The sequence below is a fragment of the Elgaria multicarinata genome, chromosome 3, assembly GCF_023053635.1.
Source record: "Elgaria multicarinata webbii isolate HBS135686 ecotype San Diego chromosome 3, rElgMul1.1.pri, whole genome shotgun sequence".
NCBI lineage: Eukaryota > Metazoa > Chordata > Lepidosauria > Squamata > Anguidae > Elgaria > Elgaria multicarinata.
This window is the reverse complement of record NC_086173.1, coordinates 36,324,874-36,343,740: the sequence shown is the minus strand read 5'-3', so window position 1 is coordinate 36,343,740 and position 18,867 is coordinate 36,324,874. Positions and strand designations below refer to the sequence as shown.

General features: G+C 45.1%; 2 protein-coding genes across 6 annotated transcripts in view; both read right to left on the bottom strand.

The window, feature by feature from the left end:
• The window catches only part of RHOT1 (ras homolog family member T1), a 48,820-nt gene extending 46,928 nt beyond the window's left edge, over window positions 1–1,892 (bottom strand). For all 5 annotated transcript variants that reach the window (XM_063119911.1, XM_063119913.1, XM_063119912.1 and 2 more), the window contains exon 1: window positions 1,722–1,892. In XM_063119911.1, the coding sequence (XP_062975981.1) occupies window positions 1,722–1,758 (37 nt within the window). In that variant the 5' untranslated portion in view covers window positions 1,759–1,892. The remainder of the gene's footprint in view (window positions 1–1,721) is intronic.
• Window positions 1,893–5,541: 3,649 nt separating this feature from the next.
• Window positions 5,542–18,153, bottom strand: RNF135 (ring finger protein 135). The gene is made up of 7 exons (XM_063121477.1): window positions 17,794–18,153; window positions 16,280–16,369; window positions 15,163–15,369; window positions 13,243–13,405; window positions 11,762–11,836; window positions 9,539–9,640; window positions 5,542–8,198 (listed from the first exon to the last, which is right to left on the bottom strand). Exons 1-7 carry the CDS (start codon window positions 18,151–18,153, stop codon window positions 7,666–7,668), a joined length of 1,530 nt encoding a protein of 509 aa, XP_062977547.1. The 3' UTR covers window positions 5,542–7,665.
• Window positions 18,154–18,867: the final 714 nt, after the last annotated feature.

Genomic DNA, 18,867 nt, shown 5'->3' with positions numbered 1-18,867 from the left:
AAAGGATTGCAGCCAAAGTTATCTATCTTATCACATGGACCATCTCCCCAATATCCTTCACAGAAAAAAAAATCAACACATTCAACAGCACAATAATCAGAAAAGAAACTTTGCTGCTCATTCTGTAATAACTATGTATGCAAACGAAAGCCTCAGCTTGCTCATAGTATTCCCATATTCAGATTACAGAAATATGGACTTCATGCCATGACCATTTGAGAGGAAAACAAAATATGTATGCAAAGTATAACCACTGTGAGCCAGATAATTCTTATGATTTTATGTTAGGTTAAATAAATACTTGAACTCAAGCCTATGCTTCCTTCTCCGCTGCTGTTGTTTTAAATTAAAGTTGGCTTATAAAATCCCCAAATGGAAAAGACTAGAGGCACTACCTGTTTACATTATGCTGCTTTATGAGAATACATTCTTTGTAAAGGGTATGTTTTATTATCTCAGTGAAACGCAAAAACCTTTGCATGTAAACCTTGCTTTAAAAACTGCCCATTAGCCAATGTATTACATAGTTTTATTGTTATATTTTATCGTTTTGATGGTATAGCACTGTCTGTTTAGTGGTGTATATAAAAATGAAAATTCTCCCTCATCATACCTTCAGGGGGACGACACACAGCAGATAAACCCCTTCCAAACAAAATGATTTATAAACATCTGCCTTTTGATCCAGGGTGAGTCAACAGTGTTTCAGGCATAGATCATAGACTAGAGCCACAGCTAGACCTAAGGTTTATCCTGGGATCATCCAGGGTTCGCCCCTGCCTGAGCACTGGATCCCCTGTGTGTCACCTAGATGAACAGGTTTGACCCCTGGACGATCCAGGGATAAACCTTAGGTTTAGCTATGGCCTAGGCTAAGGCTAAGAAACCAATGAAAGACCGGCTACAGCAATATTTCCTACACTGAGAGTGGTGGTCAGATCTACACTAAGCAGGATATAACACTTTGAAAACGTTTTGAATACTGTATAGGGAGTGTGTCCTGGGCCACAACAGTTGTCACTACTGTTATAAACCGTTTTAAAGCAGTAGTGTAGATCCTGCCTTGGGGGTTACCTATCGTGAAAAACTGCTGCAGCCTGGCCTCCTCGCAGCAACACATTACTGACTGAAGGTAGATGGCTTGTCTGAGGTTGACCGCCCCAAATTAAAAAGAAAACAAACAGTCCTTCCACAGTAGGCAGAGTGGACTGCAAAGTCTTATTCCACTTCTCCATGCACCTTTCGAAGAAGAGTTGGCTAAAAGTTAGGAAGGCAGTCCCAAATAGCCTCGCCTGCCTCTCCTCCTTTATACCTAGCTGGTTTTTCTGCACCCATGGACGAGTCTTCTTCCTGCACCTCCTTCAGGGCTCTATAAAGTTTTCCTCCTTCCCCTCCAGCCTTCCTTTCCCTTGCTTCTCCTTGACCCCCTTCCCAACAGGAATTCCTTGGCTCTTTGAACTCCCAAACCTCTTTCCCACCACCTTTAACACGCCTTCGCCCCATTGAGCCCCTTGAACCTTCCCTTGCGTGAAAATAAGTGAACCCTACGCGCACCCCAACTCCCACAGCCTGCCTCGCTTGCCTCACCTACCTGCCTTCGCCCCCTTGGCCATACACCTGGGCTGGGATGCCCGCCCCTGCCTTCTCTCCCACAACTCCCTTTTGCCTTCTCTCCTGCTCCGCTTTGGACTTGACCTTCCCAATCCCTGCCCCTCACTCACGTTCTCCCACCAGGAGGATCCTCACGTCCTTCTTCATCGCCCCGCTCCTGCTCCTTCTGGGCCCCACAACCCGGGCCCCCTTTCACATCAGGGCTGCTGCGGCGACGGGGAGGGGAAACCGCGGCCTGCAACGCTTGATCCGCTCGCGCCACCCCGCCTCCAACAGCCGGCTCCCTCCGCCGCCTCGTTCGCAACCTTTCCCTTCGCGGACCATAGAGCTAAAGTTGGAGCGATACGGGGACTCGAACTTCCGGCGCTCTGTTGGCCGCCGTGAGTCTACGCGGCGTCGCTCTATCCATGTACCTCTATGGTGAAAAGCCTGAATACCGGCCATTGGCATTTTCTAGCACTACGAATTCGAGCGGCAACGCGTTCGATTTCATACCGGAAGTGCAAATGAAGTCGGCGCGGGGAGCTGAGCTCAAAGGGTTACAAACGCAAGGAAATTATAACGGTTTTTTTAGGACACTTCCGATTCTCAATTGACCGTGCGGGACGACCAATGCAAAGAAAAGGACAGACAGAGCACCACTGAGATTTGAAGATAGAGCGCCCACCTCCTCCGCCGACGCCACCCTCTTCATAGCTGTGCCATCTGCATTATGCTTCTCATAGAGAAACAAAGACTTACACGTACACAGCTCTTGTGCATGTGGAGTCATCCCATTGAAATGGATGGGGTTTAAGTGATGACTAACAAGTCCCATTCATTTCAATGGGTCTACTTTTAGTAGCAACGAGACTGATACAACCTGTAGATTTGATCACACTGAGGACTAGTCTGTCTAAATCAATCCCTATGACTATCTTAAGTCCCGTTAATTTCCATGGCTCTACTCTAGGTAGGACTAACATTGGAGTCAAGCCATTGCTGGCATCTCCATTTTACAGTAGAACTAGAAGCATAGCGAGTCTACATGCCTGTGAATGGAGGTGCGTAAGGCGTTGAGTCCTGTGAGGGGGGCGTGAAAGGAGAAACGGAGATGCCCATTGAGATTAGATAGATTTATCTTTGTTGACAGATGTTGTACCATCTGTGTTCAACATGTCTTTGTGATGATTTCTGGTGATTTATAGTACAATTTAATATGCTTGTCTACTCAGAAGTAAGCCCCATTGAGTTCACTGGGCCTTGCTGCCAAGTAACTGTATGATTGCAGCCTTAATCATATTCCTATGGTCATTTGGACTGATAAGTATTTGTATGGCTTTGTTCTAAGGGCTTTGGGGCAGGATGCAGCAGAATCACAACACATCCCAATGCATTTTCTATGGCCATTCAAAAGAATGGTACAATATATATATATATATATATATATATATATATATGAATGAAGTGTATTGATTCAAGGCTCTTCTCAACTGCTGCTACCTCAATCCTAGGCATGTCTACTCAGAACTAAGTCTCACTGAATTCAAAAGGGTTTGTTCCTATTGAATTAAGTTGTTGTGATGAAAATTAGAGCACAGAAAATCTAGTCTGAGCACAGATAAGACAATTTCTTGAGATTTACTCTGTAGTGGTGTTGCTGGCAGAGAGATCTCAATTTTTCACCATCATTGCATTTGCGCACTGCAGACCAGCTGAGCTTTAATGAATAGTTAGGAATTCACAACATCCTTCCAACTCAAGCCCTAGGTAGATTGCTGTGACCACTTCACACCATACTTTACAGGAAAAATAACTTGTGTTCACAATGAGTTAGATTTTCATAGTTACCACAGGTTCAGTGTTAGAAATAACAGGTTTACCATCTGATTGTTTGTGTCAGATACCTTTCAGCTTGTTCAGCCTGTGGATGTGGACAGGTTGCTTGGAGATTTGCAATCCACTACCTGCCTTCTGGTTCCTTGTCCATTGTGGTTGCTAATGCCTGCAGGATGAAGAGTGAAAGGCCTAGACCTCAGAATGCCTCTGTGAGTGGATGAGTTCCCTTCTGTCTTCAAGTAGGCAATTGGATGACCTATACTGAAGAAATCTAGCTTAGATCCCATAGATTTTAACAGTTATTATCTGGCCTCCAATTTTCCTTTTTAAAGCAAGCCTCTAGAGAGAGTGATGGCTCTTGAATTCCAAGCACCCTTGGAATGGAATCTCTTGGACCCAGACCTATCTGGTGAAGCCTAACAAGGAATACCTTATCAACTGAGGAGGTGCCAGCAGCGGCCGTATTTATAACTGCCAGACCTAGTCACAGTAAACCATTCCCTAGTTATCCCTAAACTGGATTACCGTAATGCAATTTACACATTGGACAGCCTTTGAGGCTAGCTCAGAAGCCCCAATTGGTGCAAAATGTGACCAGCAGAATGCTGATGGGGACCAGAAAAACTGAGAATGTGACACCAGTCACATTGCACCATTTACATTGGTTACCAGTTCATTGCAACAGTTACATTGATTGCCAGTTCATTTCTGGGCTGATTTCAAAGTGGTGGTTATTACCTAATGGCATGAGATGGGTTACGTAAAAGATAGCCTTCAAACATACAATCCTGCCCATTCACTTAGGTCATTAGCCACAGCTCTGCTCATGTGTCCACCAGGTAGATTGGCAAGTATAAGGGGCAGAGATTTCCTGCTCTTTTGCAGCTTACATCTTCAGCGCAGGCCTTTAAGAAAGCTCTAAAAACTTATTTGTTCAAATTCTACTCAGTGGTAAATTTCGAAGTGCAGGTGCTTATCATGAAAGTCCCCATAGCCACAGTTCCAAGGAAAGTCCAAAAAATGTGGCAGCTGTGTTGATCCAGATCAACAACCCTTAACAGGGAGAGGTCTTTTGTAAAGCTTTTGTTGTTTATTCGTTCAGTTGCTTCCGACTCTTCGTGACTTCATGGACCAGCCCACGCCAGAACTTTCTGTCAGCTGTCGCCACCCCTAGCTCCCCCAAGGTCAAGTCTGTCACCTCCAGAATATCATCCATCCATCTTGCCCTTGGTCTTCCTTTTCAACCAAGCCAACTCAAAATACTTTGCATGACAACAAGGAACAATATAGTATTGATGGGGAAATTGTTTCTTCCACCCCAGCTACTCTGAGGATTGCAGCCAAGCTCAGAGTGAACAGAGAATTCTGATGCGGGTGGCAGATGATGTCAGCGTCCCCCTGCTAATCAAATCATTCCCACACTGCATCCCTGTGAGCCCTGGTTCCATTACATCAGGGCTCAGCAACACAGTGCTTGTGAGCACACTGACACCCACCAAGTTCCTTAGGTGTGCCTGCAATGGCCTGCTTTTCCCTATCTCTGTTAAAGTCAACAAACCGAGATTGCTCCGTTGACTTTAACAGAGGTGGAGAAAAGGGTGGCCTGCTGAAACATGGCTTGTGGGGGGAAGCCCATTCCCCATCAAGGACCCTTGGGGCAACAGTGTCCCTGGCAGTGGGTGAGCTTCCTTCCCATTCCAGTGTTTTTTAGTTTTTGCAGCAAACACTTTCCACCAGCCCTGTCAAAGTCAATGGAGCAATCTGGCTCCGTTGACTTTAATAGAGCTGGGGGAAAGGATGCCTCTTGAAAAATGGCTGTGGGGAGGCAAGAAAAGTGAAAATCCAGAACGGGGCACTCTCAACATTTTACTACCCACAGCCAGAGACACTTTTTCAAAATGTCAAACGTACTCGTGGGCCCCAAAAGGTTGCCTACCTCTGCACTACATTCTCAACCTCAGTTTTGCTTAATCTCCTCTATTCTGATAGTGACATTTTGATATATTTATATGTGCGTTTGTGCAATGTCTTTAATTGTTTGTAAGCCACCTTATGAGGGTCTGTCTGAAAAGGGGCATATAAATCTATTGAATGAATGAATGAATAAAAAAATAAAAATAAATCCATTTTATTGATGGGTGTTATGATGAATATTTTGTATGTTTGTAGTCCACAATTATATTCTCAAGCTAACTGAAGTATTTTATGGCAGGAAAAGGATGCAAATTATGCAAATAAAACAAAACAAAACATGACTGTTCCTTCATTTCTTAATTCCTGACCCACATTCTAGACTTTATCAGCTCTTTAGAACTCCCCTGAGTCCTTCAACATTCTTATTATCTTTCTGCATTTGTGAATTATAAGACTGAACACAGGTCTGCATTTGAGGTCAATCCCAGGCATTTGTCTTCTTTATTATTTGATTCCCCCCCCCCCCATTTATCACCTGTTACCAAGCTATAGCTCTTGCAATAAAAATGTGGCATCAGAAAGATAGTTACTTTGAAAACCTCCTAGAGGTAAGCATAAAAGCTAGTCATAGCACATGAAAATGTATTCATTTGGTAAGCACCAAATGTAAGGTTACTGAAGACGTATTCCTATACATATTTAGACAGAAAAAAATCCCACAACTCCCAGCATACCCGAGCCATCCAAATGATTCTGCATGCAGATTTTTCTAAGAAATAAAGTTGCTTTGGGATTCCCCCCCCCTGATAAAGCTTATGGCCTACCTCTTGTACCCTTGGCACAGACCCTTATTCCTTTTTGTATTATCTGATTGGCTCCCTATAAAATTTGTGTGGGCAATTACTCTTTCTTCTAACTAAGAGAAGGATGAAGATATGGGAAATTATCATTTTATATTACTTGTTGGATTTCTGGCCATGCTGGAGAGGAGGGCTTCTGTACCTCATGACATGAAAGAGTTGGAGCTTATTTACTTGCAAATTTATAGCAGCGCACTTGCCCCTGCCTCCACACTTCAGGTTGGGGATAGGCAATCTTTTCGGGCTATTGGCATATGTGGCAATTTGAGAATCTGTCCTGGGCACCATTACAAAATGGCTGCCATACAAGGGGTGACGAAGGACAAGTAACCTGCCCAAAAACAGAGGTGGGGGATGAGCTCCAACACACTAAACAGCACCAATACAAACCTACTTCAGAGCAATTCTAGGTGCTGGTAAGAAAGTGTGTTATTTATTTATTTATTTTTAAGTGAGAGGGGCAGGGCAGCAAGAAAGGTGCCCAGGGAGGCATTGGAGCACATGGGCACCACGTTGCCGACCTCTGCCTTAGGCAGCAGTTTGGAACTCTGGTGCTGACTTTTTGAGCAAGTTTAATGACTGGATTACCAACTGCTGCCACAAGCCCCAAAGCCCCAGCTTCAAGAATTGTATTTATATGTATGCATATTCTATAATATAGAAGAATGGGAAAACTATGTGACTTTGTTGTTCTTGCCAAACTAACTTGTCACATTCAAATTAAAGAAAGAAGACTGTCTTTTAACCTCTTTTCAGAAAATGGGCAATTTTTTGAGCAATTGCTAGAAAGTTAAGATTCATATACATGTAAACATTGGTCAAGGATTTAAACATGCTTTAAAGTTTAAAGTTTGTATTTTAAAAATATATATTAATGTTTAAAGCTTGGGGGTAAACAGACCTCCAAGAATTGCCTAGAGAGGTCGTGGCCTCTCTCACACTAGAGGCATTCAAGAGGCAGCAGGACAGCCATCTGTCAGGGATGCTTTAAGGTGGATTCCTGCACTGACTTGATGGCCTTATAGGCCCCTTCCAACTCTACTATTCTATGATTCTATGAATTTTCTGCCCATTTTCTGTAGGTGTATTATTTAGTATTGTGGGGCTCAGTCAAATTTAGTAAGCCAGCCCTGAAGCTGCTGCAAGGACAGCAGACACACAGGCAATTTAGTTCTAAAAGCGGTAATGGCCAGGGAGGAGAAAAAGCCCTTATGCATTCCAAACTTGAAGCTCTTCCTCCAGCCATATATTTTCTATCCTCCATCCAGCGACAATGCAGACCCTTGGCATGCTAGCGTTAAACTGGTTTTCAGAGTCCTTCCCTCTTAAGGAATGGCGGAGGAGGGAAGGAAGGATCATTTCACGTGTTTAACAAAGCAGCACCCTAGCAAAACGACAATTGCTGGGATTCCTTGGGGGAAAGTGGCATGAAGACAATATACATTTATAGTGTAGCTATGCCTTAACATCTTTCAATATTGTTTATAGTTAGGCAATCATCTATATTCATACCATAAATCCAAAAGGCAGGGTAAACGGGACTGGCCACATTGATTTGAAACTGATGTAAGTGAGTTTGCTTATCGGTGAGAGAGTAAAAAGACAAGCGGTTCTGGGGAATGTCAAGGAGAACTCCAACCCGCAGAGGTTTCTGTTCAGTAAGGCGAGTTTTTTCTTTCCTGTGCCATGCTGAGAGATGATCATGATCCGACCACTCTATGCACCAGGATAGTGCCGTTCTCCCTAGTAAGTCAGTGTTACCAATTTCCCCACTGGCAACACCAATGGCCCATGCAGCAGAGTTTTTAGTGCTGACTTCCCAATAATGGCAGCCCTCAGTGAAACTTTGGGAGCCCATCACCTGGCTGACGCGGAATCTCAAAGGAGAATGTTCATATTCCGGAGGATAACGGGACACCATCACCGTCCTTTTATCCCTTGAGAGTTCCAGTTTGCAGTTGAGTCTCTTGAGATCAAAAGTCACGTCAGATGCCCCTAAATTAAACAAAATAAAAGTGTCATGATCCAAATAAATGCTCTGATCCAATTAAATCAAGGAAATATATTCAACACCCACAGACCAAAATGGTCAGCTATGAGATCCAGCAAGGGCTAGATGCTATTAATGGGTGTGGGGCTTCACCGTCGGATGGCGTTTCAGGGGGTATTGGACATGTCCAGTGATGTCTTTGCCCCCACTCTTTTTCTCTGAGAGTCATCAGACAGGGAGAAAATCACGTTTCCCTTCGCTTTGCCTCCTGCTCCTGTCACACAATAGGGACAAACAGCTTCCTCTTTCTTCACATGGGGAAGAAAGGGGAAGCAAGCAACAACCACGTGGCCCATTCAGTGACCGTTTTTATCATGTTGCTTCTCCTGCACACACAGCAGGAAATGGCAGCAAGTTTCCTCACAGCCAAAAGAATCAGATTTCCTGGGTCTTTTTTTGTGACAGAAAATACGAGCAGAAGGAGCAGAAGGTCTTGGGAGGTACATGCCATCGTAAAAAGGACTCTCAAAAATCTGTGAGTGGCCAGTAACAAGCATGCAATCAAATGCTTGTCTCCGTTTCTGCGCCTACTCCCAGCATATAGAAATTACACTGGAGAAGCAGAGGTTCCTGGTGTCCCTGTAGTTGCTGGGCTTGTGGGAAATTACTTGGCCCATGCTGGGAAGAGCGGCCACCCATGCTGGCATGGTCAAAGTCTCCGCTGCATGCATTCCTGCTGTTATCTCTGATCTCAGATTGGAGATAACTGCAGGGAATCTCCTGCTAGTGTACAGGGAAATCCCCACTATTATCCCCAAACCAGGTCAGAAATAATAATGTAGATGCCCTCTGTGGGAATTCCTCTAGGGAATGGGGTGTATAGGACATCCCCCTCCCTCTGGAGGAACCCCGGAAGGCTCCATGGGCCAGATTGGGGAGCCCAGTGGACTTGATTACCTCCGTGGGCAGAAGGCATTGCACCCCTCCCGTACAATTTGAGGAAGGTTATAAACACCCCCAAACGACAAAAGTCAATGCACCATTTTAAAAAGTTAGGCATGTATTAGATTTAAAGAAAGCAAAATTCTTGATTTCAAAATGGAAGTTTTACTATTATTATTTATTACATTTATATATCCCCCTCCCATAGCTGAAGCTCTTTGGGAGGTTTACAAAGATTAAAACATTGAGCAGTTAAGAAAACAGATACTCTTAAGTTGGACAGAAATTGACTGATCTAACTAGGGGGGGAAATCCATTTAGGTTTTGTCAAGCGAAGTGTTGAACATTTTGTCCACACTTCTAAAGGTTGCTGTCTTATATGTGTGTTAATGTATATACTTACACTGAGAAAACGGACTTGAAATCATTGACACTGGGCTACCTCTGGCAGACGATATTGCCGAAGAGCAGCTGCTAGTTGTCTGAAGAGAATCTTGACTTTGTGCTAATTAAGGAAAAGAAAGAGTCTTCTTGTTATGTTTTAATTCAACTGGAAGAGGTCCTTGAAATACAAGGGGAGACACTGTCAGCTTAAAGTTGCAATATTCACAGATCTGACTCCACAGCCCCTCCCTGGAGGTATTATGTCATTTCTTATGGTGATGAGCAACACACTCGCATTTAAAACAGTTTTTCTTTGTAAGGTTTAGGGGGCCTTTAAACTTTACCTTAGTTGCACGGAAGCTGCTTTTCCACAAGCAGGTACTGTGAGGATGGTGTAACACTGAAGTTATTCATACATTCAGGTGGGGGCTGATCATGCAAGTCCAGACCATAGAATCAGCATCCCGCCAAGAGATGGGCCCACAAAAATGGCTCTTGCCCATGTGGTCAGTTCAATTAAATGTTACTCCAGCTGCACAGCACCCACTCATGGAAAAGCAGCTCCCACATGACTGGGGTTAACATTTAAAGGGCCTGACACAAAAAATAGTAATTGGGAAGGATCAGCTCTGCACTGTTGCGTATTTTGATGAGAGAAGTGGCATTTTAAGTGTGTGGCCACCATTTACAAGATGTACATAAGTTTTAAACTGGGATATCTGTACCCAAGTACAAACCATATTGCAAGAAAGATGCAGTTCTGAGTCTCTGAGACAGTGTTGCTCTCTCTCACATACACACACTCAGATCCACATGAGTGCATAGTAAACCACTTTCAAAACAACATATGGATCATCTGTCAAGGGAGTAGAAGGGAGCCAGAGAGGGGCTGTAGCTTAGTGGTACAGCATCTGCTTTGCATGCAGAAGGTCCAAAGTTCGATTCCCGGCATCTTCAGGTAGAGCTGGAAAAACTCTTGCCTGAAACCCTGGAGAGCTGCTGCTAGTCAGTGTTGACAATACTGGGCCAGATGGACTAATAGTCTGACCTGGTATAAAGCCTACAACATGTGTGTGTGTGTGTATGTGTGTAGATCTTGGGATTTACCGCTTCTGGAATCATCCCCCTGGGTCCATATGCCAGTGCGTTGTCCTGGAAGTCAAGAGGGATGTTCTGGTGTGGCATGTGTTGGGGTTTTTTGGAAGCAGGAGCCGGTCACGCAATTGCGCAGCCCCAATCCTGCGCAAAAAGTAAGTTTTAAAAAATAAACCTAAAAAGTCAGTGATGAAAAGCGGCGGCAGCCATCTCAACGATGGCGAAATTGCTCCCCCCCCGAAGGGGCATGGAGTCACCCTGCAGAGCTCTGTGCCTGTTTGAAAAGCCCCGCTACTCGCAGGGAGGACCCAGGAGCCCTGCCTTCAGTCCTTGGGTTTCTCCTGGGACCGTGGGAAAAATTGGTAAAACTGCGGTCCCGAGAGGTCGTCCCTGGTTGACATTGGGATCCCCTGTGTGTCATTTGGATGCACAGGGACAACCTCGAGCTGCCCCCGGGATAAATGGCTGCTGTGGATTAGGCCATGCTGTCTGGGGAATGCTGAGAGTTGTAGGATTGCACCTGAAATAGATGGACATAATTTGGGGGCATGGTGATCAAAACAATGCAGCAATTGTCACAAATGCAAAAGTCCATCTAGATATTTCATAGAACTACCATAGTAGTTGTGTATTCATATTTACTACATAATCACACAGATTTGCCTGAGAGCTTGGTGGCTTAGCGTGTTTTCAGACAGAGGGCTCCTAGCGCTAACACTCAAACGGCATTGTGAAGCTATTCCACCACTTTTTCCTTAACAATTTTTTTTCTGGTAAGGAAAAAAAAAAAGACAGAAGCAGTGGTGGAAAAATGCAGTGATGGGGAAAACACTGGAGGGCTGGACCCCCATAAAATTCTGTGAAGGAGGCAGTTCAATTGAACAGTAAAAACCTCATCTGGAGCCATTCTTAGGTCAGACTTTAGTGATAGGTTTGTACCTTTGTGGAGGGTGGGCTTCAGATGCTGCCATCTCATTGATACCGCTGGGGCTTTAACCTCAGAAAACATTTCTCCTATTGCTTCAAACATGAGACTCTAATCCCATTAACTTTCGTGCAGATGCTCAAAGCTGCACAATTACTGTTTGCGTGGATGAAAACAACACTAGCCAATGAAGGAATGATGTCCAGTAAACAAGCTACCTACAAGAATTGCTGGAGGAGGCAGGTTCATTCTCGGCTGCATCCATTTGGATGTCATTGCTTGTTCCGGGAGAAGACTCTGCAGCAAAAAGAAACTCACTTCTTAATCATTGAGGCTGGAAGCTTATTTTATTTACTGATACATTTATGAGTCACCTTTCAGCCCAGATAAGGCCCTCAAGGCGAGTTACGCAGCCTGTATCCATCATGAACTCACTACATCGCTTAATACAGGGTGCTGGCTCCAGGTTTTGGAGGGCACTTGAACGTCACCTCAATGGGGGTCCTCCCTCAGTGAGTTTACCTTTTCACTGGCTTTGTCAACAGCCGCTCTTGCTCCTCAGCCTCTTTCTCATAATTGCTACCACTTCACTTGCTTGCTTGGCAGGTAGAGAGCCAGGAGCAAGTAGGCAGAGGCATCTATTGCTCCTCACCACCAACACTGTTTTCTAGGCTAGAGGAAGAGGCAGGTGAACAAGCAGGTTGCAAAGGTGAAGAGGAAGAGCGACTCCAGGGAGTTCGTCAGGGGGCGGCTCTTGCTCAGGTGTGGGCCACTGGCAGCTGCCCAGCCATGCTTACCGTCTACACCGGCCCTATATGGCCCTGTATTTGTCGTGTTTCTCAAAAACCTCCTACCTTCTTGGGAGACAATGATGAGGCCTGCTAAGTAATCCACAAAGCTTTATTCAAGCAATAAACATCTCTTCCCACCTGAAGAGAGTCTAATCTCTAGGAACTTTCCCCTAGGCAAAACTATACAAACTAAGCGAGACAATTGTCCTTTCAAGAAGAATGGAAAGCCTTTTCAGAGAGACTAGTTCTGAGGCGGCTTCTGACACATTGCGAGCCGGGCCGACTTTCTCTCGCCTTCCTTTCGCTCCGCCCATTTTAGCCTGCGACGTACTCTAGGATCGGCTAGCCTGTCGGTGCTCTCTCCTTTGGAAGAATGTTGGCTTCCCACTGACCGTGTATGATTTGCTCTTGATGAGATAAGTTCTGGAGAGGGTTCACTCCCAGCTGGTGAAGAGCCTGTGAGAGCTTTCTCCCCCACTGGTACAGGCTGGCCTGTTTCTGGCACCGACTCCTCTACTTCAGAGTCTGATTCTGATTGATCACCTGAAACACCTTCTTCCAACCCATGGGGAGCAGGGCTAGACATGACACCATTTATATCTCAGCCATCACCCTCCATCTTTACTTGAGGGATTTCTTGCAAGGCCCTGGTCAGCACTACATTGGTGAAAATGAATTGTGGGGAACTTGGCGCCCTCCAGAAGTTTTGGCCTACAATTCCCATCAGCCCAAGCCAACAGTGAAGGATGATGGGAGTTGCAAGTTGAAACATCTGAAGAACTACTGAAGTCTGAAGTTGCTCACCCTCTGGTGTAAATAAGGGAGAGCCTGTTTTACTTCTTTACATACCATATTGGTGACAGCGCATTTCTAACTACCTTTAGCCAAGGGACAAATGCAAATACCACTCACCTTCAGGCAGCTGTGCTGGGTAATTCCCCGAGATTGACTTTTCCAGCTGTCTTTTGAACTCTTCCACAGCATATGTGATGCTACTAATCCTCTGAACAGCAAGAGTAACTTCATTCACTCTGATAGAATTGCCAATGTGGACTTCTTGTTCTGGTGAGGTATTCTATTAGTTGTTGTTGTTTTTTAAATCACAAGAAGAATACAAAACAACACCATTTTCATCAAGGGTTTGTAATGCTTATGTAATTAGAAAGGTAGTGATTCAAGGTCTTGGACTGAAATCTTCTATTTTTACAAAGTAATGAGGGCATTTTAATTCAGGAACTAGCACGAATTAAATATATTACATATATATTTTTCATCCTAAAACATTTATTGGACTCTGGTAAATAAAGATTTAAAAAATTAGTTACAAGCTGTTTTCTTCACACAAGAACTCTAGACATGCTACAATAATGCACTTCTTAAAAATCATGAAAAGTATTAAGATCAACTTACTCCATAAGCCTAACAGAACAATATTTTTTTTTCCTTAACTGGATATGACAGTTTACTTGTGAAGGAGTTCCAGAAGGAACACATTGACTGATTTATCGTGTTGTGCGGAAGGAGGTTTTTAACTAACAATTAGTTATTTGGCTGAAATAACAAACACAAATAACCAACGCTAGGCAGGGTTGGCTATTTGAACCACCATTGGTTATTGTGTTGTGTGGAGGGCACTGCTGGTTATTTCCTCAGCCACAGAGTGGCAAGGCAAGAGTGGTCAAAGCAGTGGCTGTCACTCTAGTTCAGCTGGCAGAATAGATATTATTATTATTATTATTATTATTATTATTATTATTATTATTTATATCCCACCTTTATTCCTTCAAGGAACCCAAGGCAATGTACATAATCCTCTTCTCCATTTTATCCTCACAACAACAACCCTGTGAGGTAGGTTGGATTGAGAGTCTGTGACTGGCCCAAAGTCACCCAGTGGGTTTCCACGGCCGATGGAATACTAGCAGGAGGACTTAGGGGGAGAGAGGGCGGAGGATGAGCATGGACTAATAGTTAATTCAACTGTGATCCTAATCCACACTATGGTTGATAATTATCATATTGTGTGGGGAGTACCCTGTAGATAAACAACTGTCAAGTTGATTATATACTTTCTTGGAAGAAATAAGTCCCATTGAACTCAGTGAAATTTACTTCTTAATAAATAAGTTAAGGATTAGGCTGCAGGTTTCAAAGATGGTCAGGGAAGGCCAATCTAGACATAATTTCAGGAATTCTGTGAACAGATCTCCAACTTAAAAAAATAAGAAAGGCAAAAGCAGCCTTGGGGCCCCCTGAGTCAGATCAGGGCAGCAGCACTAAGAGAACACACTAAGCCATGGTTAAGTCACTAATCATTTTGCAGCAAATAGTTAGTGAGAGTGTTTAAACCGTGGTAATGTCGCCATCATGTTTAGGAAAGGTTCACATGACATGCTAAGTCATTGTTCACATTATCCGCTAAGCCATAATGTTTAGCTCAAAATACTGAACCACTGTGGGTTAGTGTGTCATCTGCACGGGATTGTTGTGATCATTTTCCATGATAAGTGTACTTTCCTGGTTTGAATTCTTGCCACACAAACCTCCCCCCTCCCCCCAGCTATTTGCCCTGCAGGAACAAGAGACCTCTGGTCTTCAAGCATTACATAGATGTTCCACTGAAGTCACTGAGAATAATTCCCGCTTGTATCTTTAGGACTGCGAAGTAAGTTTAATCAATCTTTTACGCACATTCTGTGTACTGCACTGGACATGCAACCCGATGCCTTGCTTTTTTTGCTCAAAAACAAGACCCAATTTGTTCAACAGATCTTTGAATACTTCACATCATTCATGTCATTTCTCTCCCCATCCTACTCTTTTTATTTTTACCTTCATCACTTCTTCAGAGTTGCTCTGCAATTCCAAAAGCCGATCAATTCTTGCAGTGAGTTGTTCATTCATTAAATCGGTTTTTTGTTGGACTGTGGCATATTCTTGATCAATAACATCCAGCACTGTTTTCTCTTGGTCATTAATGTACTTCTTCATAAAACTGAATGCTTCTGTAACTGAGCTTTTGATCTGAGACACACAATCCTAGCATCAGGAAAGAGAAGGTCATTAAGGACTTATTTGGACATACAAGTCCCCATAGCAGTCAAATCTGTGGTTGTATCCAGTGGTGTTCGTACTTAGAGTAGACCCATTGAAATGAATGGGACAAGTTAGTCATTTCAATGGGTCTACTCTAAGTATGAACACCACTGGATATAACCCTTTGTTATTCCTCTTAGTGGTATAGCACAACTCTTCAAATGCTTTTAGGCTAGACCAGCCTCTCCACTATCCTACTATCTTTAATCTCTCTTTAAAACCAAACTCTGCACTTTAAAAAACGAGTGATTTATTGCACACTCTTGTTTGACCAATCACGGAAGTTTTTAGGTCAACTTCATGATATCATCAATATCCAGGATGTCTCCCATGGAATCCTCAGAAGATCCCGGGATAAAAATAACCACTTTTAAAGTGGTAATAGCCGGGAAACAGCAGGATCTTCCACCACTAGATGGCATTGCCTCAATAGAACTCAATGGAACTGGAGAAATATTCAACTTAAACCCCTTGTAGCTCCTCCCCTCTCATGTAATCCATCCCATAAACTGAAAGAAATAGTTCAGTTGCAGATCTAGTTTTTCAGGGCAGAGCTGCACTTATCCGGAACAGGGCTTTAAAGGGGACACAAACCCCATTCACCACTGGGAGTTCCCAGTATTTGGAAGAGACTGCTGATTATTCCCCAGTCTTGTTCTCTGAGGGAATTGTACACATGTCACAGAACCAAGTGGCACCCAACATGTAATCCCCCCAATGAACTATGGGGCGGGGCAGACTGCAACTGAACATTCCCTGCACAAAGTAACAGTCAGAAAGGCTATCAGATTATCCAGAAGTGGGTAGAGAGAAACCCAAAGGATCATACATACCAACACTTCTAAATACCAACCTTCATTTCAGTGCTATCCTTCCTCGAACTGGCAGATGCCTTGAGAGCCACCTCTATTTGTTTGGAGACATCACTTATTTTCATCACATCCTGAAGGGTAAAAAACCCAGTGACCCAATACATATGATTTCAACATTAATAGGGTGACCATATGAAAAGGAGGACCAGCACCCGGTGAAATTCCCTCTTCATCACAACAGTTAAAGCTGCAGGAGCCCTGCCCTCTTTTGCATCTGGTCACTCTAGTATAGCTCCTGCAGCTTTAACTGTAGTGATGAAGAGGGAATTTCAGCATACAAATGACACCTGTTGAAATTCCCTTTTCTACACAACTGTTAAAGATACAGGAGCCCTGTCCTCCTTTTCACATGGTCACCCTGAACATTAAGTCCCTCCAAACAGGCACGCACAGAAAAGTTATTTTATAGTTTTATGCAAGTAATCGCTGGACTTGCTTAACAAACATTGCAGAATCAGTTGGGACATAGGAGCAATGCTTAAATGTTACATGCTTTCTATGCTGCTTAGATCATTGATGGCCAGTTGTTTTGGGTTGGGGATAGACTGAATTGTCTCTGGCCAAGCAACTCATGGTCTGGATCCTCCAGCCTTTACATCATTGCCCCTTCACCTTCCAGCAGCTGGACAGGGAACAGCCCAACACTTCCCATCAGGTGCAAACAGAAGTTGAGAAGTGAACTCTCCCTTTAAGAAAAGACAGGTACTCCAGCTCTTGCGATGGCATTTATGTGGAGCTGTTGCAAAAATAGCTCGTTCCCTGGTGTACGAAGTCTAATTCAGCACACAAGGAGGAGAGGAGAAGAAGTATGGGTCAAACAGCATTTATTCTGCAAAATAAAGAGGCACAAGAGCTAATTGCTGCAAAGCATTGCCTACCTCGCAAGGAAGGTAGCTAGGTATTTATACACTATCTTCTCAGGCGGCCGTATACGCAGGCACCATCTAACAGAAAATTCCTAGCTGAAAAGAAAGTACATGGAAATACAGTCTCTGTTCTTTTGGCAAGCATCTACTAAAAGAGATAGGTACTCACTGTTCTTTAAGAGAACATTCACTTGATTTCGGTTATCTAAGAATTTCTTGGCTTCTTAGACATTTCAATTCTGCCACATTTCGTTAGCAAGTACCGTAGGTTACTCTGGTTAAGAGCTGGGCACTTTTCTTCAACAGAGCTGTAGCGTGTTCAGAGCGCTTCATATATAATTTCTCCAAATAAGGTATTGAGAATGTGTGCTGAGGCTAAGCGATAGTAGTTTATCTGAGGCCACCGGGCAGAAGCAATATTTCAACTGGGGACTTCCTGGTCCCCAGCTCAGTCCCATAGCGATTCTACTAACTCAGTCAAGGTAGTAACAAAACGATACCCGAGCATGTGCAGAGTGCCGTTCCCCTCCCCGCATCATAACCAGAGCCAGACCCAGATTTCTGACCTTGCAGCAGCCCCAGGGCTTGAGGCCTCTCTATCACGCGCGCAGCAAGCACTTGCCCCGCACCTGCAAGCCGCGGGGGGCGGCGGCGGCGGACTGCCCGCTGCGTCCTGGGAGGCAGAGCTGGGGCGGCAGCGGCCCTCGGGCAGGGAGCGCCTGGTCGGAGGCAGCGCGCCGATACTGCTCCAGCACGAGCTCCAGCAAGACGTTCCGTTCGGGCAGCTTCTTGAGCCAGCCGCGCTGGCAGTTGGGACAGATGCAGCGTCCTTGGCTCTGCGTCCACCGCCGAATGCAGCCCAGGCAGAAGCTGTGGCCACACAGCAGCGTGGCCGGGCTGCTCAGTAGGCCCAGGCAGATGGGGCATTGCAAGTCCTCCGCTTTCAACCACACGGCCGCTGGGCTGCCGCCAGCCGCCGCCGAAGCCATGAGAGGAGGACACGGAAGGTGGCGCGCGGCGGAGCTGGCGTCCCCGCCCCCTGGCCTGGGCCGGGCTTTTCCCCTCTGAGGAGGGCCAGGCTTTCCCCGGGGGACGGGGCTTCCCGCCCTGGGAGGTTTATGGGGCTTGGCACAGCCAGGGGATGGTGGGTGCCCTGCTGAGGCCCCCTGCAAGGAGCCACGTGTGTGTGTGGTGGCGGTGGGGGTCTGGCGAACGACGTGGCACGGCCGGACTCAGGAGGCAACGGGAGGGACGGGGGGAGAGGCAGGCGAGGGAGGGGTTGCTTTCGCCCCCTGGGGATGGGCGGAATAGCGTCCCCCTCGCCTTCCTCCGCAGCCCTGTCGGCGCTACGAAGGGACGGACGCATCGACGGAATCCGCTCTGCAGCCCCCTTCCCGGCAGTGCCGAGATTGGCAGCAGCGCAGATCTTAAATCTGAGGCACTTTCGCTTCTGCCCCCTTATCAATGCCGAAATTGATTGGAAAACTACACTTCCTGATATGGGCGCCTCTCGCAGTTAATCCTAGACTTCAGGGCGTTTTCTCAAGTGGTTAGAAAAGGGGTGGTGGTGGAGGAATGCTCTGCACATGTTCAGAGGCACCCTCGTTTTTATTTCCAGAGACGTATTAATTAGTTATCGCAAAAACCACTAAAAGTATTGAAGGCTGTGAGTCCTTAAGGTCTGTCAGATTTATTGTGGCGTA

Excerpts from the sequence above, each read along its gene's own strand:
- RNF135 (XM_063121477.1), bottom strand. The coding sequence starts at position 18,153 with ATGGCTTCGGCGGCGGCTGGCGGCAGCCCAGCGGCCGTGTGGTTGAAA. Across the intron at positions 15,370-16,279 it reads AGGATAGCACTGAAATGAAG|GATTGTGTGTCTCAGATCAA; the intron begins GTTGGTATTTAG and ends TCCTGATGCTAG. Across the intron at positions 11,837-13,242 it reads CCCAGCACAGCTGCCTGAAG|AGTCTTCTCCCGGAACAAGC; the intron begins GTGAGTGGTATT and ends TTTTTGCTGCAG.